The sequence below is a fragment of the Phytophthora sojae genome (genome assembly GCF_000149755.1).
Source record: "Phytophthora sojae unplaced genomic scaffold PHYSOscaffold_2, whole genome shotgun sequence".
Lineage (NCBI taxonomy): Eukaryota > Oomycota > Peronosporomycetes > Peronosporales > Peronosporaceae > Phytophthora > Phytophthora sojae.
Genome location: NW_009258116.1, coordinates 2564910 through 2584321, shown reverse-complemented (window position 1 = coordinate 2584321; position 19412 = coordinate 2564910). Strand labels below are relative to the sequence as shown.

General features: G+C 55.4%; 8 protein-coding genes across 8 annotated transcripts; 4 read left to right on the top strand and 4 right to left on the bottom strand.

Annotated features, from left to right (window-relative positions):
* Positions 1-29: 29 nt before the first annotated feature.
* Positions 30-1258, top strand: PHYSODRAFT_456799 (protein kinase; the record flags this gene model as incomplete). Its single annotated transcript, XM_009520526.1, has 3 exons — positions 30-226; positions 310-624; positions 709-1258. Coding segments are annotated over 3 exons (1062 nt in total), but the record flags the coding sequence as incomplete, so codon positions are not given.
* Positions 1259-4178: 2920 nt separating this feature from the next.
* Positions 4179-4406, bottom strand: PHYSODRAFT_484705 (hypothetical protein; the record flags this gene model as incomplete). The annotated part of the gene is made up of 1 exon (XM_009520525.1): positions 4179-4406. One exon carries the CDS (start codon positions 4404-4406, stop codon positions 4179-4181), a length of 228 nt encoding a protein of 75 aa, XP_009518820.1.
* A 1167-nt stretch (positions 4407-5573) lies between these two features.
* Positions 5574-6195, bottom strand: PHYSODRAFT_284746 (hypothetical protein). The gene has a single exon (XM_009520524.1). It carries the CDS (start codon positions 5914-5916, stop codon positions 5713-5715), a length of 204 nt encoding a protein of 67 aa, XP_009518819.1. The 5' UTR covers positions 5917-6195; the 3' UTR covers positions 5574-5712.
* An 879-nt stretch (positions 6196-7074) lies between these two features.
* On the top strand, positions 7075-7294 carry PHYSODRAFT_484533 (hypothetical protein; the record flags this gene model as incomplete). Its single annotated transcript, XM_009520523.1, has 2 exons — positions 7075-7206; positions 7232-7294. Coding segments are annotated over 2 exons (195 nt in total), but the record flags the coding sequence as incomplete, so codon positions are not given.
* A 1180-nt stretch (positions 7295-8474) lies between these two features.
* Positions 8475-10271, bottom strand: PHYSODRAFT_478302 (hypothetical protein; the record flags this gene model as incomplete). Its single annotated transcript, XM_009520522.1, has 1 exon — positions 8475-10271. The coding sequence occupies one exon, from the start codon at positions 10269-10271 to the stop codon at positions 8475-8477; it is 1797 nt and encodes a 598-aa protein (XP_009518817.1).
* Positions 10272-11467: 1196 nt separating this feature from the next.
* PHYSODRAFT_324724 (hypothetical protein) lies at positions 11468-11845 on the top strand (the record flags this gene model as incomplete). The annotated part of the gene is made up of 1 exon (XM_009520521.1): positions 11468-11845. The coding sequence occupies one exon, from the start codon at positions 11468-11470 to the stop codon at positions 11843-11845; it is 378 nt and encodes a 125-aa protein (XP_009518816.1).
* Positions 11846-14142: 2297 nt separating this feature from the next.
* Positions 14143-16987, top strand: PHYSODRAFT_295880 (hypothetical protein; the record flags this gene model as incomplete). The annotated part of the gene is made up of 2 exons (XM_009520520.1): positions 14143-14754; positions 14837-16987. 2 exons carry the CDS (start codon positions 14143-14145, stop codon positions 16985-16987), a joined length of 2763 nt encoding a protein of 920 aa, XP_009518815.1.
* Positions 16988-17256: 269 nt separating this feature from the next.
* PHYSODRAFT_353833 (hypothetical protein) lies at positions 17257-17898 on the bottom strand (the record flags this gene model as incomplete). Its single annotated transcript, XM_009520519.1, has 2 exons — positions 17650-17898; positions 17257-17563 (listed from the first exon to the last, which is right to left on the bottom strand). Coding segments are annotated over exons 1-2 (531 nt in total), but the record flags the coding sequence as incomplete, so codon positions are not given.
* Between the last annotated feature and the right edge of the window lie 1514 nt (positions 17899-19412).

Below are 19412 nucleotides of genomic sequence, written 5' to 3'. Positions count from 1 at the left end.
ACGCCGCGCGCCAGATCCTGCGCGACGGACGCAACGCGCGTGTGCTGGACTTGCCGCCGGAACTAGGTGCGTCGGACACGCTCGAGCGCGCGTCTTCGGAGGTTTCTGGGGCCTCGTCACCCCCCAGAGACTTCCACGACGCGACGTCTGCCGCTGCGCCGAGTCCTGCAGCGCCGCGCCGCCGCGTAGAGGACTTCTATGACGTACAGAGCGAGCTTCTCGGCCGGTAGAATGTCGTTCTACCCTTTTCCGCTTGATTTTAGGTGCGCACGACACTAACCTGTAGCTTGATTCTGCGAATGATTACAGCGGACACTACGCCGTCGTGTGTCGCGGCCGCTGCCGCCGCACGGGCCGCGCCGTGGCCATCAAGAAGATCAAGCGCTTCCTCACGGACCCCAAGCGACTGCGCGCTGAGATTACGGCGTTGCGGCGCGTCAAGCAGCACCCGAACATCGTGGAGCTCATCGACGTGTTCGAGACCACGCGTGAGGGTCACCTGGTGCTGGAGCTCTGCACGGGCGGCGAGCTGTTCGAGCGGCTGGCGGAGAAGGGCGCGTACTCGGAGGCCGACTGCGTGCGCCACGTGCGCGACATGGCGCGCGCCATCAAGTACCTGCATGAGTGAGTGGGCATGGATACTCCCTCTTTCTCTGGCTTTTGACCCTGATACTTTGCTGCTGATGTCTATCATGGATGTAATTGTAGGTGTGGCATCGTGCATCGGGACCTCAAGCCCGAGAACATTCTACTATCGACACCGGACGACCATGATGCTGTAGTGAAGGTGGCAGACTTTGGGCTGGCCAAAGTCTTCGCAGGCACGAATCTTAAGACCAAGTGCGGCACGTGGGGGTACTCGGCGCCAGAGATGATCTCTGGTTCCGGATCGGCTTTCGGCTACGACGACAAGGTGGACTCGTGGAGTCTGGGCACCATTATCTACATTCTGCTGTGTGGCTACCACCCGTTCGACCCCGAGGGGGATCGCTCCGACAACGAGATGATTGCAAGCATCAAGGCGTGCAGCTTCGAGTTCGACGACGACGGCTGGGCCACCATCAGTGACGGCGCCAAGGACCTGGTGCGGCATCTATTGGTGCTGGACCCCGACGAGCGCTTCAGTATGGCTCAAGTGCTGGAACACCCGTGGATCAATGGGGCCTCTCCTGCGGCGCTTCATGCCTCGGAGATGCCCCTGTCACCCACCATCCACCACGAGCTGGCCAAGTACCGGGAGCACACCAAGCAAAAGGTATCGTGTTGCACTGGGTACTGTTCGTTGTTGTTATTGCCAAGTGGTCTAATGTATCTTGAGATTATGCGTTTTGGTCTTGGCGGCCTTACTTCGCTAGTCGGGTTTTGGTTCGTACGGCGATCTCGACGATGACGACGGTGACAGCGGCGATGGAAGCGCGGCGTCAGCGGCTCGGCTCAAGTAAAGTGCTCGTTGGCTACGTTTCCGTGAAATGTTTTCATCAACCCTTGTGCAAGTACTAACATCCATGAGACCAATGGACAAAAAGATAAACGTACTCAGTCAATTATTTAACAGAAAAGACTGTGAGGGCAGGTATCAGTTGGTACTTCTTGAGTTGGATCGCCTGTAGAGCGTGAAACGCTCCTAAGATCTGGCGATCGTGGAGGCTGACACAAGAGCTCAATATTCCAACCGGCTTGCTCGCCAGCCTCCACGATGTCAGTATCATAAGGAGATGCGTGAGGTCCAGCATTATCTTGCTGCAGGTGGACGACCCTTGCTTTGCGACCTTTCGAACATCAAAATTTCCAGTAAGTGCAACATATAATTAGAAGGGTTAGCAACTTGTAGTGGAATTCAGAATACACGCACCAGGCCACTTTTTGCGAATTGCGGGTAACACTTTTTCAAGTATCATTTGCTTGTACCGTTTTCTTGTCATGCTCACGTTCGTTGTGACCAAAGTTTCCTTAATTCGGTTCTTGGAATTTTTTTGAGCGGGTACCTGCTCGACAATAGGCCAGATGTCTATTTTCCCGTCGAATTCTTTCTTGGTTTTTGCATTGTAGCATGGTCTTGCTATCGCTGCGAGGAACATTACCTTGCCAATATACCGCTTGTTTGGCGTTGAGCGGTACGGCAGACCCTCATCTGGCGTCAGATAATATCTCGACGCACCCTTGTACGTGTTGAACCATTTTTCATCAATGTGTACAACGTCATACATGTGATGCATTTTAAATGATCCACCTGTACATCATCATTTCACTTGGTTTTAGAGCTAAAAATAATAATAAACTGTAACAAAGCCTACCGATAGAGGGCTGTATGTGCATCAAGCAATACAGAAGTCTTCTAAACTTGTGCGAGTCCGTCAGCGTTGGCTTGACGCGTGATACCGCATGCGCTTGTAGTGGGGATACTGACCGACTTTCAGCTTGCTGTAAATCTGCGAACTCGTGTACTGCTATTTGACCCAGTTGGCGAACCTCCTGCTGCGATAGGCCCCGTCATTCATCAACTGATCGAACTTGGCTGTGCTGAAGCCGCGCTCTTCTTTAAAAAAAAAAAAATAATAATAATAATTCGTAAAAACCGTGAGTCCCGAGTGAGGTTACGTAGTCCGGTGAGGCCATCACGCTTTCTTCGGAGTCCATGGCTACTGTGATCGCGCTGCCGCTGGCAAGGAGGAATGCGGCTAACATGACGAAGGAGAGTCGCATGCTGGGCTTTCTTGATCTTGAGCTGTCGACTTGGGAGATGGCGGGCGAATTGCGGAATGGAAACCACGATAGCAGACTGAGCGGGATTCTCCGCTCGTTCAACAGAAAAAAGTCTGATCAGCATTCAAACGAACGATGTGATACTTTTCTTTTTCGTGTAGCTATCTAATGTGCGTAGTCGTCGAATGCCCATATTCTACCTGTTTGTTGTTGAAATATCTGTACACGCACTTCCTAGAAACAAGATGCACGTCACTACCTAAGTTTTGGAGAAAGACGGACCGTCGGACAAAGAGAATAACTTTATCAAGAAAGTTGAGCCACCGCTTGCTTTTCGATCCGTCATCCGAAAACACGTTACTCCACGCGATTCTCACAAATCCGAGGACCTCTCCTCTTCGTGTATACACACTTACATGTGTTAGCCATTGAAGCTGGAGCGGTACCGGGATCTGTTTGTTGGCGCTTGTTGTTGACAGTGAACCTGCCAACTTGCAGAGAGTACATGTACCACCGTGGACGGTAGCTGGGAATTAAATTCGAAATTAATTGCAACTTGACAAGTCACCACCAGCAGAACAAGCCCACAAACGTACCTTGAAGCCGTTCGTAATGGGATCTATTGCTCTATCCCTACCAATATTTTTTAATTAAAAGTTAGGTTGCGTGACAGCTGGGCAACAGGATGGAGACATGGTTACGACTCTTTTGAACTGCGTTCTCGCACACATTCATATTTTGAATCCACCTTTTACACCAGTCAGCGCTACAGGTTGTGTATTCTTGTTGAAACCAGCGTTTTGTTTACGATGAGTCATCGCTTGCGTGGCAGGTGATTGCGGAATGAGCATTCGGCAAGAACGGGGGCGTGAAAAACCGTTCACCGGTGAATCGAGTGTACCTTACTTTGCAAAATCATTACAAACTGTAATTAATTTACTGTTCTGGTAAAACATTATACTTAGCACACTTTTAAGTGACATTAGTTAAAATGAGCAAATTGGCGATTATAGGGGGGAAACATCATGAGGAATGTAGTGGGGTTTTTTCTTCAAATCTCAATAACTCCCGAATTATCTGTGTGTATGGGGGGGGGTCAGTATATTTATCAATTCCAAATGGGATGAGAATGCTTCCGTCGTAATTTTCTCTACATCAGAATCAGTCTACAGGTACGGTAGTACAGTAACAACATTCAATGACGAAGGGATAAGCCTTTCCCCCGAATTTGGCCGAATAAACCAATTCCTGCTGGAATTGCGCGCAACACGCACAAGGGGGTCGGTCATTCTACTACTAAGTTTTCTCGGTGTACAGCTAGTATTATTACGTAAGTTGTAAGAATTCAACAAAAACTACTCCCTTTCTCGGTCTACCTGAGCTAATTAGACAAGCAAAGGTGGCATGCTTTAGTTTGGGGTGCACAAGAAGCCCAAATTAGGAAACGGAAATCTGAAATTGACAAACAAATCTGCCTAACCTTCATTCAATGTGAAATGGTACAGTGTACCAAAAACACTATTCGCCGTACTTCGGATCACTGCGACGACAAACTTCGCTGTGTGAAGCTCTATCCTCTGCACCACCGCCTGCGTGATGCGCGGCATGCTCACATGCACAGCACGCTCGAGCAGCTGCATGCGAGCTTCGGTCTTTGAGATGCGTGGACCGGAGCTTGTCGGCTGCATTCGGGGGCGGTTCATCTCGTCGACCATCAGCGCCAGGTACTGCTTGATGTGTGCCTTGAGAGCGCTGAAGCAGTTTTCAATTGGATTGCACATCGCGCTGTAAGGCCCGAGGCGCAGTAGGACGGGGTCGTCATGAGCAGGCACGTCTGGGAATGCGCTGGGGCGTTGTCGAAGACGACAACGATCTTCTTGTCGGCGAACTCGTTCTTGTAGACGTCTGTCTCCTTGATCTCAGTGTACAGTGCCTCCACGAACGCAGCGTTCGTGTCCATTTTGATGCTGCCACGGTGCGTACGGTACGCAACCACGCCGGACACAGAGGACACTGCACACTGGATCTGCAGGTTACCTCCTTTCGAAGGCGGCAGCTTCTCGACAGCCCGCTTCCCCTTCTTAGCACGTCCGCGCGTGCGCTTCGTGTACAAATTGAAATTTATTTCGTCGAAATAGACCACGAGGTCGCCATCATCGTTGTAGCGGACAAGAGCTTCGGCAAAAGCCTTCCTCTTCTCCTTGTGCACCTCACTATTGCACGTGGTGGGCTCGACACGAGTCTGTCGTACAATAAAAGTAGCACGTGTGATTAGAACCGTAACGTTAAAAAATACTCTTGAGCTCACACATTTTACCTGCTTGGCCGTAAGGAACATGCCCACGAGGTGGCGCGAATCGTGGCCTCAGAGAGAAGCACATTAAACTCGCTCATGACCATGGTGCGTAGCGTGCTGAGCGTGTATGTACAGCACTCGTCCAGCCACAGCTTTGCTTGTCTTATTAGCTCAGGTAGACCGAGAAAAGGTGTAGCATGTGGATGGCCCGGACACTGTGTATGGAGTTTTAACCCCTCAAGCATGACCAGTACGACGAAAACATAATACCACTACTACAGAAGCTCTCGACAATATTAGAGAGATTTCGGAGCCATTCCTTACCCTTACATTAAGCTAAGTTCGCGCCTGGTGTGAACCTTTTGCGCCCACCTCGCTGTGATTTTCCCCAGATTTCACCAAATCCATGTAAGGAATCGAGTCGACGACTCGATTCCTTGCAAATTTACAGAGAAGACACCTCTGGAAACGTATGCAAATCAAAACTCATTGAACAAAATGTGAGGGCGCCATTATGACTGAAAAACGGCTTTGAGGGCAATGCAAGGGCGAGGAGGGTTCATACGATATGTTGGGGCCGACAGGCCCCGACATATCCGACACCGAGCTCCGAACTCCGACACTCCGCCGCATGTTTGTTTATAAGTTTATAAGTCAGTTTAGAATTGAGTACAAAGTCGTTCAAAGGGAGTTCAAGCCGTGACAGACGTTCGCTATGAGCAGGAGACACCGAGGCGGTGCTGAAGCACTTTGACGTGACGAAGGGGCGCAGCCTGAGCGCCGGCAGGTGGAGCAGTGCAGCGCAGAGCACGGCTACAAGGACCTGGGCAAGGAGGAGCGAAAAACCAGGAGCGGAAGCAGTTCGCCGTGATGAAGGAGGAGGGCAGACAGGAGGCGGAGGCAGCAGCTATCCGCATCTAGCGTGGCCGCTTGGCTCGTCAGATCTTCTCCAAACTGTGCATCGAGAAGATCGAGAAGGAGAGAGAGATCAACCGCGTGCGCGAGGAGTTCTCCAAGTTCAAGATGGAGAAAGCTGAGCAAAACAACGAGTTCGCGCGCATGCGAGAGGAGAACGCCAAGTTGAAGAAGCAGTTGGCGGACCTGCTGAGGACCAGCCAGGAGCTCGGAGCACTGATGCGCCTGCGACGCGATCAACAAGGAGGTCGAACTCACGCAGAAGATGACCCCGCAGCTGCGCGGCAAGTACTAGAAGACCGGCAGCTCGCGGTCCACGGAGCCGGACAAACTCAACTCGTCCGACAGCTCGTCCGCTTTCAGCGAGAACGAGCACTGGAAGGTCTGCCATTGACTCGAGCACTGCGTCTTTACTGCACAAAACGACAGAGCAACCAAGACAGTCAGGTAGGATCGATTTAGATAAGATCATTACATCGCACATGTTCAATCCATCAAACATACATTCTGTTCTTCTTGCGAGCTGAACCAATCTCGCATTCATGAGCTGGCATTTCATCCACAGCTTGGTGTCCTTAGCAATCTCGAACGCAGCGCAGCCCTTGCAGAACGCTGAACGCTAAATGTCATGCCCGTTGTGTTGCTCGCCATCGAGCGCTAGGGTAGCGTCAAGCCCTACGTGGACGAGCTGTTAGGTCTCCGGTTCTTCTCGATCATCGTGGCCGTCGTGGTCGTGGACACGAACTTGATGTAGCTGATCAGCAGGAAGTGCCTCACGCTCTGGCCGCTGCTGTAGAACGTCGGCATGTTGGTACTCAGCGCTCCGTAGTCCGTGTACGCCGGCGAGTCCAGTCCCGTGTACATAATGGTGCCTGTGGCCGCCTCGGACGAGCTGCTGTAGTTGCCCGCGGTACCGAAGATCGAGTCCAGGTTGGCGATGAACACGAGCGAGGGCGTCAGCACGGGCGGCAGCAGCAGCTCAAACACGGAGGACACGGGCTTGCGGCATCTGATGACGAGGTTCTTCCTGATCAGGTTGGTCACTTGTCTCTAGGCAGCGACCATCGCAACGTTTACTTGTTGCTGCTCGTCAGCACTCAAACCGAAGACGGCGGGCCACTTTCGCCCCCGCAGTCAGACACGTCACCTGCGCTGCAAGAGCCGCTCCTGTTCCAGCCTGTGTGTCGCCAAACCGCAGCGAGATAGCCTCGCCAGCACCGCTGCTGCCCGTGCCCACGCTGAGCAAGACGGATCCGCCGTTGCCGCAAGTCGCCCGCCGAGCCCAGCCCGTCGTCAGTTTGATCAGGCCCCACGAAGCGGCCGTGCTGTTTGCGCCCACGCCGCCATCCGGAGTGTGCATCAGCACATTGCCGCTCGTGAAGCTATTGCTCGCGCCGCTGGACACGCCCACGCCGCCGCCCTTAGCCGTATCGCCACTGCCCACGGACAGCTTGATGTTGCCTACTCGGCCGCCGCACCCGTCGATAGACGCACAGATCCGCTCGACGAGGACGATGATGCACCGCTAGCCAGAGACAGAGACCCACTCATGCCGGACGCAGCGCTCCACAGTGACGTCGCCGCGATAGAACGCCGGGCTCTCGGCAGTCGTATCCGTAGGATAGACAGCTGTAGCGTGGCCTCGAGGTGGCCGTCCGCGAGACCTTCCAACCTCTTCGACTTCGTGCTGGGTGAGCGCGTTTCTTCTTTAGGGCGTGCTTGCTCTACTCAAACGGAATACCGAATTTGTTTTGTAGAGGGATACACCCTACCGGAGCTAAAATACCAGACGCCCGATTTTGCTCAAAAAACGAATCGGCACCGGACGCCCAGATGTATTTATCAAAATTACTAAACCGAGCACTCTACCTCAAGTCTCTCAAGGCCGAATCTCACCAATGCGGCTGCCGACACAGCCCAGCTTATTAGCTTGTTCGCCGCCACCACCCCAACTTGAGATCGAAGCTCAGTAGAGCAAGCTTTGCGTTTGTTCCTGCCGCCGACAGAAGCACCCCCAGCAGCTATAGAGCTAAACGACTAGCCCATCTTAACTCCACTACTCTTCTCCCTTGATACTTTTCTGTAGAAAGAACGTATCTACAGTGAAACAAACATTGCAGTGTAGTCTCAGGTGCTCGACAATAGCCTTCTTCATTGCAGCAGGGCCCGCGTCGTTTTCCACCTGCCTTGACCTCCAGACAGGCGAGGGTGACTTGGTGGCGCCCGCACCGTTGCAGTAATGATCGCGCGCTGAGCGGCCAAGCGTGCAAAAATTACTGGGTTGAAACTGGTGTATCCCTCAACAAGTCAAGCCCTGTCAATCTGAGGACACAATTGTGATTGGCTAATACTATCCTGTATCCCATAGGTGGGTATCCCTCTACAAAACAAATTCGGTACCGGGGGAATCATTCGGGTCCAAAAAAGGTGAGAAGTGGTCAAATCCGGTCGGATATGGTCCCGATCGGTGGCGGTAGATTCCCCGGAATAACGTATGACCCCCCCCCCCCCCCCGCGAGAAGAATCCCGAAATCTCTCTATTGAAAAAAAACTTAATAAACTAGCTGCGCTGGCCGAGGTAATCACCCGCCACGGTCTCGTCCGTATTCTCTGCAATGACCTTTAGAGCCATGATGTCGTCGTTTACGTTGCAAATAGTCGACAGCCGGTCGGCGAAGAAGTCCATGGCAAGGTACAGCGCCCAGGTAGAAGGCAGCGCGCTCACACCGAACACAGTTTTGTACATGGTGGACATGACCACCACCCCTCCATTCGGCACGGGGGGCGTGCCCGCGCAAGCCACGATACTAAGGAAGAAGATCGCAACGAGACGTAGGAACGTGAGTTGGTCGCCATTGCCCGACGACTCGGCCAGAAAGATGACTCCGATCGGATAGTACCATCCAGAACCCGACATGTTCGTGACGACGCCGATTGACACGACAAAGGTGGCGATAGACTGCGAGCAAACTCGCGCCTTCTGGACGCAGCCGAGGGTGACAGGAGCCGTAGCCAGCGACGACGAGGAGCCGAACGCGAAGAGATACGACCGAATCATGTGGTGCATGTGCTTGTAGGGGTTGCAACGCGCCAGCAGGAAGATGACAAACGGGTACACGACCAGGATCTGAAGCGCTGCGGCCGTCATGCAGGCCACGAGGAACATGTACACCTTAGGTAGCTGGCTCACGGCGTCTTGGTTGGACGCAAAGGCCCCCGCGATGGTGGAGACAACGGCGACGGGCGTGACCCAGATGACCCACTCCATGGCCAAGAAGAAGGTGTTGCGAAGCTGCAGCAGCACCAGGTACAGGTAGTTCACACGTCGAGTCTTGGAGAAGTAGCTGCGGCCTGCGATGGAGCCCAACACCATGGCGAACGTGATGATAGAGAGCAGGTCGCCGTCTGCCAGAGACGAGAAGATGTTGTCCGGCACGACCGACTCGAGCGTGGAGATGAGTTGTTTGCTCAGAGTCAAGTCGGTGATCACCGCGTCGTTGTTGGTCTCGAAGACGCTGTTAACGTCGTCCAGCACGAACGCGTTGTCCACCGACAGCGCCGTAGCGCTCGACGAGCATGTGATGCTGCTGTTGCTCAACATTTCGAGCATGAGGCCGTTCGGACAGGTCAAGCCCACACCATTGGCGTCCGGACTGGCGTAGTGATTTTTGAGCCGGAACAACGGCCGGAACACGAAGGATACGGCAATGCCGAGCGTCGTGGAGACGACCCACCCCGTGGCAAAGATCTTGAGCGTCTGCAGCCCGACTATCGACACTTTGCCCACGAACACGATGTCACCTACAGCCACCGCCACCGAGCAGAAGACGTAGGGCACCACCAGCGAGTTAACCGCTCGCAGGAACAAGTCACCTGGCAGCGAGATCCACTGGGCCGCGATGTCGGACACGCCGATGTGGGCGAACAGGATGCCCAGCCCCAGACCGGCCACCGCGCCGATGATCATGTACCTGACCGAGAGCTTGAGATTGCTGCCGTTGCCTCGAAATCCCTTGGTCGGGTCGGTCGTCACTTCCTCCGGCGGGTCCGTGCTCGACACGAAGGGCATGGCTGTGGGCTCCACGTTCGCGTAGTCCGTGGCTGAGTGGCTGCTCTGAGCCCCACCCGCCATTTGGCCGTTGATGAAGGCGGCCACCGGGTTCGGCGTCTTGCGGTTGGTGGTGAAGTTGGTGCGGATGCCGTCGCTTCCTATTCCTCCTCCCGCCTCGCGGGACTTGAGCATTGCAGCGGTCGTGGTGGCCGGACGCCGGCCGGTCGTGAAGTCCGTGCGCAGGTAGTTGGTCGTTGGTGGAGGCGGTGCTTGCGGTGGTGGAGCATGTTGGGGAATGGGCAGCATCGGGGGCGTCGTGGGCACGAACAAGGCGTTGCCGTCCGAGTCGGGCCGAGGCGCGTCCTCTTCATGGTCTTCTTCGTCATCAATTAATGGCGGCGGGGTTCTGCGCTGCCGCTGCTGCTGCTGCTGTTGCTGCTGCTGCTCGTCTCGACCTTCACGCAGGACTCGCTGCTGCTCCTCGTCCAGCAGGACGATGGCCGCAGGAGGGCGCACGTTCACGGCGTTGGCGAAGACATCCATGGGAGACCGCGACTATTGTAGCGGAGTAGCAGAGGAGCAAACGATTCCTGATCAGAACCGCCACAGTCTCCAGTATTTCGGCCACTTTGACTCGAACGTGGACTCTATTCCAAAGTTAGGGCTCGTGAAAACGACCCGCGATTTGAAGGCCCAATAGAGTCGGTGCTCGGCCAGGCTGGGCTTCAGTCACTGAAGCAGTGAAGCAGGCCGGCCGGGCCGAAGTTGGCAAAGGCGAGTGCGTTGCTCGAAAGAATTGGACTCCACCACCAACGCATACCTGTATGCTTCAGCCACGTACTGTACTCACACGCTGAGGTTGGAACGAAGACGTATCAGTTGGCTGCGCGTGAAGACTATTGTACCATACTTACACTAGCATTGAGGTGTGCAACATCTCTAACGTGGTGCAGCCCCACCCCAGCTCAAACGTGCGTGCACGCGTTCTGTTTGTGCGCTTCCTTGGGTGCTTGAGAATCCGTCGGCTCTGAATTCCGACTTGAAGTCGAAGGACCTTGCCACCTCCAAAGACATCGCCATCATCGCCATTACGATGGCTGCCTTTCGTTCGAGGTGTCCCCGCTGGACGACGCACTATTCCGCGTCGTGTAAGCTGGCTGCAGCTGCTTGACGTTCCGACGTCGAGGTGATTGAGATACTTGCAAGTAACCGCATGTGTCGCGGCGGTGGATGGATATCCGCGGCCCAGCTGGGTCAAGGCTCGCCGTTGAAGGGCGCCGGGCCCACAAGTTTGGGCTCTGGATCGAACCACACGCGCGAGCTTGCATGGAACCATCAATTTTCAATGCGCTCGGGAGCGGGCGAAGCCCCTACGACACCAAGACGAGCCCCATCGTGCGTGCACTCCCGCCACATTGGAATTTGACTCGAGCTAAAGAAACAAGCGAGCAAGGGAGGACTCCTCTACAGCACAGCGCAGCACAGTACAGTAAGCGTCAGGAATGGGCCTCGACATCAAGAGCGTGATCCAGCAGAAGACGCGCTGGGTGGCGTCCAAGTTATCGCTCCGGAAGCTCCGGTCCAAGAGGCGATCGCGCCAGGCCATGGAGACGACGGCGCTGCGGCCCGTTGCGCTCGCGGGCGCCAGCAGGGGCTTCGTCGGGTCTTCGACCCAGTGCAACCACTTTGCTCGCACACCGTCCGGGGCGCAACACGAACAGTGGACGGACAGCTCCGGCGGTGGCAGCGCATGCGCCGGGTGGCAGGTCTGCCGCATGTGCCAGCGCAAGTTCTCGCCGCTGAGTCTCAGTCGCCAGTACGCCGACTTCTGCTCGCTCGACTGCAAGTCCGCCTTCATGCTCGGTCGCGGCAGTGCGTAGCTGGCCAGCCACACACCCTCGACAGAAATTGGTGTCGAACGAAGACGCCGCTAACCTTGTAATATAACTATTGAAAGAGCACGATGCTCAATACACACCATTCTTGATCAGCAAATGCCAAACAACTGCAAAATGGTGTTGGGATCCGCTAAACTTGCATCAAGAAAATACCAGCTTTATCAGCTCAGAACTTAACTATGAGCTTTGTCGTCTCCATGCTGCTACCCACCTACGCCTTCACAAAAAATACCTTTTAGGCTTTGTTGGTTACTTCAAGTATGGTCCGATCGAGGGAGCGGGTGTATGTCGTCGAAGGCTCCCGATTATGGTATTTTTATTTATGGATGGTCCATCTGGCTCATAAATAATGGCATCAGCCCCACAAATTAGATGCACAAATAATGTAATGTCGACAATGATCATTAACAATTATTTATCGAGTTTTAGATTTAACTTAACTGGTTTTTTGTATGGAAGACTCTACATTTAGAGAAATATTTTCAAGGAACAGTTATTTCTAGGCCCTCCCGACATAAATAATTTATGGTCGAGCCCAACCGATTGCCATAAATAATCACTAACAAAATATTGGCATTATTGTTTTACCATGCCATAATCGGCCGTCTCGTAGAGTGGTGGTTTGACGTTAGAAAGAGTGACATTTCAGGTTTCGATGGTCGACTTGACAGCGAGTGTGCCCATTGGTCAGTGCTCCATTTTCCCTCTTCAGATCAGTAGGCGGTGACCATGGCCAAGTCGCTCAACCCGATGGAGGCGTTTCGGCGCGAGCAGAAGAAGAAGGAGCTGAAGAAGCACCGGCTGGAGCGGCAGAAGGACAAGCAGGCCAAGCTCGGCGCCATGGACCCGGCGGAGCTGCGCGCGCAGCTCAAGAACCTGGAGCGCCAGGTGGCCATCAACCCCACGGACGGCCCCACGCGCAAGCGCAAACAGGAGCTGGAGGACACGCTGCGCGCCGTCGTCAAGAAGCAGAAGGAGGTCGGAAGCGTCAACATCTACAGGACCGCTGCTATTAGGGGCTCATTCTGGGCTGTGTGTCGTGTAGATGGCCGAGGAGGAGCGCAAGAAGCAGAAGGACGCGCCGCCCCCGCCGCCAATGGTGAGCGGCGATTGATGGAGATTGTGGGCGTCTTGATCCAGGATGCTGACTATTGCTTGTTGGTGTTGCTGTTTGTGGAATTTTAGAGCATGGCGGAGCTGACGGAGGCGAACAAGGAGAAGTTCCAGAACCCAGAGGTGACGGGGGGTTGGCGTGCAAAGTAAGGCTGATGGAGCTGGAGCTGACTATGGGGCTGTTGTTGTTGTTGCTGCTGTTGCAGAACTCGATCTACTACCACCCGACGTTGAACCCGTTCGGTGCGCCGCCGCCAGGGAAGCCGCAGGTGTATCGCAACATGCCTTCGGGTCCTGTTGGGCCTGTCAATGCGCCGACAGGGCCGCCGGGATCTGGCCGCGGGCCACTGAGGCAAGGAGGAGTTGGTGGCCGTCCGCAGCAGCAGAGACACCGTGGCCCGCCGCGGGCGGGAGGGCGGGGTCCGCCTCCTCCGTCCATGCAGCAGCCTCGTGCGATGGCGAGGCGGCCTGGCAAGCGCCCGCCGCTACCGGCTGGGCCACCGCCTCCGGGGACGATCCAGGTGCCGCCGAGACCGCCACTACCCAGCGGTGCGATTCCGGCGCGGCCGCCTCCGCCGCCTTCCGCACACGCTCCACCATCGACTGGAATGGTGCCGCCGCCACCCCCACCTCCGCCTCACCCGACCATGCCTGCACCAGACACAGCTGAAGTGGCTATGGATATCGACCAAGTTGAAGTCGACCTGGAGGAGGACAGCGTCGTGGCCCCATACCCGAGGACGGACGAGGCTGACCCCGAGCAGCAAGAAATGGACGAGGAAGCTGCTGAACGCGCAGCTGAGAGCCGCGCGCAGCTCCGCTCGCTCGTGCCCGTCGCACTGCGAGTGCAGCGCCAAGTACCCGCCAGCCACAGCTCAAGTATCAGTAGCGCGCCTCCCGTTCCAGCTCCGCGTCGTCCAGTCCCAGCCCCTCCCGCTCCAGTTCCTCGTCCCGCCGGCATTGCACCACCTCCGCCTCCTCCAAGACCTACAACCGCACCAGTAGTCAATGCCAACAGCTCCGTGTCCAAGGAGTTCGACGCCTTCATGGACGAAGTCAAAGACTTGCTCTAAACTGAAGAGCTCCAATAGACCAGCCCAACGTTGAAGTGTAGCCATCTCGCAGTCCATACAAAATCCAAGTGCAATTGTCTTCCGACCAGCAAAATGTCGCCTCTAGACGACGAGGCCACCGGCGCTCGCTTCGAGCGGCTAGCGCCCGAGTACCAGGCGGCGTTTGCGCGGTTCCTGCGGCGCCACTACCGCGCGGGCCTGCAGCAGCTGCACCGGCGTCTGCGGCACGCGTCGACGCCCCTGGCGGCGCTGGCCGAGGCGCCGGAGCAGAGCTCGCAGGCCTTCAGCCAGCGCGTGTGCGCGCAGAGGCTGCTGGACTTCAACGCGCAGCTCGGCACGCTGCTGTTCCGCCACCCGGAGCAGCTGCTGCCTCTGTTCCACGCCGCGCTGGCCAAGGAGGTGAGCTGCAACGCCGGGCAGCCGCTGGAGGGCGGCGGCCTGCCGTCCGTGCCGCTGAAGGCGCGGCGCAAGCTCAAGGTGCGCGTGGAGAACCTGCCGCCGGTGCCGCCGCTGCGCAAGCCGGCGATCAGCGCCATTCGGTCCAACGACGTCAAGCAGCTCATCCAGATCGCGGGCACTGTGGTGCGCACGGGGCTCATCAAGATGCAGGAGACGGAGCGGGAGTACCAGTGCTGCAACGCGCGCTGCGGCCACCGGTTTCTCGTCAAGTCGGACCCGGAGCAGGGCAACGTGCTCGAGATCCCGGTCGGTGTTTTGGATGGATATGTAGCCATTTTGCTGCTGGTGGTGGTGGTGCTGATGGTGCTGGTGTTGTTGCTACTGGCAGAAAGTGTGTCCGTCGGACAGCTCCGGGGACACGAGCAGCGGCGGCAAGAAGCCGTGCAAGTCGACGCAGTTCATGCCCGTGGGCGGCGCAGACAGCAGCGTCGTGTCGGACCACCAGGTGATCAAGATCCAGGAGCAGGCGTCCAAGCTCGGAGTCGGATCCATCCCCAGGTCCATCTTGGTGGTGCTGGAGGACGACCTCGTGGACTCAATCAAGGCTGGAGACCAGGTGACGGTCGTGGGCATCCTCATGCGCACGTGGAAGCCGTGCGTGCGCGGTGTGCGCTGTGACCTCGAGACGACGATCAAGGCCAACAGCATCCGCATCAAGAACGCGACGACGTCGCAGGTTCTCGTCACCGAGGAGCTGCGCGCCGAGTTCGCGCAGTTCTGGGCCAAGCACAAGCGAGACCCGATTCGCGGGCGCAACGAGATCGTCGCTAGTATCTGCCCCAAAGTCTATGGACTTTTCATCGTCAAGCTCGCGGTGGCGCTTACGGTCATCGGTGGCGTCTCGTACGTGGATGAGACCGGGATGAAGACTCGAGGCGAGCCGCACATGCTCCTGATCGGTGATCCCGGCACAGGAAAGTCGCAGTTCCTTCGATTTACAGCCGAGCTGAGCCCACGCTCCGTGCTCACAACAGGAATTGGAACCACGAGCGCAGGACTCACGTGTACTGCTGTGAAAGATGGCGGCGAGTGGATGCTGGAGGCTGGCGCGCTGGTGCTAGCAGATCGTGGCGTGTGCTGCATCGACGAGTTTAGCAGCATCCGCAGCAACGACCGCACCTCCATCCACGAAGCCATGGAGCAGCAGACGCTAAGCGTGGCAAAGGCTGGTCTGGTATGCAAGCTAAACGCACGAACCACCATCTTCGCCGTGACGAACCCGAAAGGCCGATACGACCCGACAGCGGACGTGTCTGTGAACACCAGCATCGCGAGCCCATTGCTGAGTCGGTTTGATCTGATCCTCGTGCTGCTGGACCGCATGAATCCGCGATGGGACCAGGTCGTCTCCTCTTTCATCTTAAAGCAGGCGGTCGGCACGAACACGAGTATCAAAGAGGAGGCCGAACGCGATGAAGGCGAGTCGTCTTTCGAGGCAGTTGACAAACAAGGAGCACGATCCTCCAAGGACGACTCAGCGCTGTGGAGCGTCCAGAAGCTTCAAGCTTACATCTGCCACGTGAAGGACAAGTATCAGCCACAACTGAGTCGTGGAGCAATGTTAATCCTTCAGCGTTATTACCAACGGCAACGCGCATCCGACAGTCGCAGCGCCGCACGCACAACGATTCGCCTGTTGGAGAGTCTTACACGGCTCGCTCAAGCCCACGCACGATTGATGTGTCACTCCGAAGTGGCGGTCATGGACGCCGTGATTGCTGTGTTTGTCATGGAGGTCAGCAAGTCCACGGACAACTGCTCGGATATGCTGGAGGGAGGCGTGGAGTCTGTTTTGCACTCCAACTTCTCTGACAATCCGGCGGAAGAGTACGCATTGCAGGAGAAGCTTGTTCTCGAGTACCTCATGCTGCCGGAGTTGAGCACAGCAAACGATGTCCCATCTCAGTCACAGCCACCAAGCTACTCGCAGCAACGACCGGATCCTGTCAGGAGTTTTCCACTGGGCGCCGATGAATACGAAGAAGCCCACAGCAACGGCGAATTCGCTGAAGACCTGTATATACCTGGGACGGAAGAGCGACAGGTGCCACTCGGAAAGCGGTCGTGGTCCGCTAGCCAGCAGCAACGTGGAGAAGACGATGCTTCCCAACGCAAGCAGCGCCGCGAAGACGCCCCATCTCAAAGCTTGCCGTGGAGTCAGCGCCGACAACACCCTACGTCCCAAAACGTGCCATGGAGTCAGCGAAGGCAATCGGTTGGGTCTGCGCCAACATCACAACAGCATGTCGACGACGACGATTTTGATGTCATGGACGACTACCGCCGAGGTCTGCAGCCAAGTCAGCAGCAAAATAACCAGCAACTGAGCCAACAGCAAAGCCAGCAACAAAGCCAACCGTCTCAAAGCCAGCACGCAGAAGAGCAGCCGCGGGTTCCTCCTCGGCCACGCTTCAACTTTGGTCGCTGGAGCCAGCAGGCCGAGGCCAGCCAATCTATCATCAGCAAGTGGAAAAAGTAAAGTTATAGAGCAATGCAATGGGCAGCAAACTCCAATCGCCCCTGATAACGCAGTCGTTGCACGTGAGTTCATTACCACCGCGCTACACGTGCATCAGCGAGTACAGCAGATGCACGTTTCTCCGAGCCTCAAAGTCCTGAATAGCATCGACGATGCCGTCGTCGAGACTGTTGAGCACGTCGATCTGTCCGTCAGTCACATACACAGTCAAAGGTATCAGTCTCCACTTCAACTTCAGCTGTCTTGTCCACTCCAAGCGCCCAACGCACCGCTTGGCACAGTTCGAGCGCCAATGAGCCGCCCACTTTAGCGTGCTCGGGCGTGTCCTTCGTGTCGAGGCACAGCAGATGCAGCGGCCTCCAGGCCGTCGTGGGCTCGTTGCCAGGTCCTCCTGGGCCTCCAGCCGCGCCTCGCAGCTGCAGGTCCTCCAGCACGATCTCGAAGATGCGGTCGTCGAAGCACAGCACCACGTCCAGACCCTGCAGCTCCTTGACGCTCAGGTCCTGCCACCGCTGCGGGCACTTCTTGGTCAGCATGTCTCGCTCCAGCATGGACAGCACGCCGTTGCGCTTGAAGCTGCACCAACCAGTCGTCACAATGAGTGTGTAGCCATTTTACTTCAGCAAAAACATATAATGGACACGTGTAGCCATGATGCGTACAGCTCGGCGTTCTCGGCCTTGAGCTCTCGGTACATGGTCTCGTAGGGCGTGAAGAACTCGTAGATGCGCGGGTCGTCCCGCGACGGGCCAGGGAAGCGCACGCGGTTGCCGGCGCCGAAGGAACACACGCGAAGCCCCGCCGCATGAAGGTGGTCATGGGCCTCTGTGCTGCGGTTGACATTGTTCGCGCACAGCATAGCGAACATGGGGCGGGACGCGGCCATCGCGATAGAGATGGCTGCAGCCTGCAGGAATCGCAAAATGGAGGACAGAGAGTAAGCAAAACAGGTTGTGATTGGTTTAAATTACTTTCGTGAAATGTACAGTTACATTGACTATTCTATGAGTTTTGAGGAAATCCTGTTTCAGGTCCGTTAAAAACGTGAGGCATTATATTGAATTTCTTTACGGTACAGTAGCTGCACGTGTACTGTAAGCTACATTGTTGGACAGCGGTGTCGTAGCAGTGATTCCTCCTTTCACCGAGTTCTCGCTGGTACCGATGCATCCGCGTGGCTGACTTTAGGTTTGTTGGGAAACCTTGACGATTGAGAAGTAAGTCTGTACGCGCCCTTGACCAAGTTGAATTGCGATGTAGTGACCTACACATATTGCAACTATTACACCATGATAGGCCACCACACCTCAGAAATTCTACGCTTGAAAACCTTTTATTTAGTTTATACTTCGACTTTCTTACAGCCTCGTTGTTTGAAGGAGCAAACGACCCAGAAATGGTGCACGTTGTTTCCATGGTTTGATTGCAGATAATAGTGGAGCAACGTCTATAAATGCAGCGCAGATAAATACTTATACTCTGTCGAGTATAATTGCATGGCCATACCTTCCTTTTAACATCGTTTGCTGCACGTATCCGATGGATAGCGAAGACCTCGTTTGTCGCTTTTACTAGATGAACTTTGGTTGCTGACACTCGATTGGTGAAAGCTGTAGTTCAGTCTTATTCGATTTTCGTTCATACTGAAGCAAGAGCTCCCCAACAAGAACATGATAAAGGATTCTGTAAATTACGGCGAAAGGGCGTCAGAATAGCAATCTTCGCACTGTCATTCTCGTCAAGTCTGACCTGTACGGTGCTTACATTTTCGAGTTCTACAGAAAGACACCAGTGTCACTCAGCGCCTCCAACGTCTATCAGAAGTTAATGTTGCGACGCTACCCCAACGGGCACGTGGCTAGGAGCAGCGAGGTGCTGGATATACGCGTTCCACGAGAACGGACCCTTCCAGAAAACAAAACTTTTAACCGAGTTGAGCATCGCATCCAAGTCTGTAAGCTTCATGTATATGCTGGTACCTCGCGGCTTGCAATAGAGTGAAGTGGGAAACCCTTTTAGGTATCTGAAAATACAGAACTTGCATAACTCGTGGAAGTACGACCACCGAGCAGTAGTCGCAGCGTCGTCTCAATGCGACAGAAGTGCTACGCATCTTGCGATCTTGAATGCCCAGTTAAGCCGAGTTAACATGGATGGTGGTGCTATCTTTTTTATCTTGCTTTTCATGCTCTCGTTTCCTAGCTAAGTGTACGGGACGTCCAGTGCGCTTCGTGCAGCTTCGCGCGGGCTTACATAGGCCCCGCGCACGACGTCTTTTTGTCGCTTGTTGGACGCAGCAAATCGCCGTAGCGAGCGTTGACTCAGCGACACGATTCGGCAACGCTGAGAGCCTGTACTCTGACGATCCTCATGATGGACACGACATGCCGACCATGATTGTCAAAAGAGCATGATTGTCAAAAGG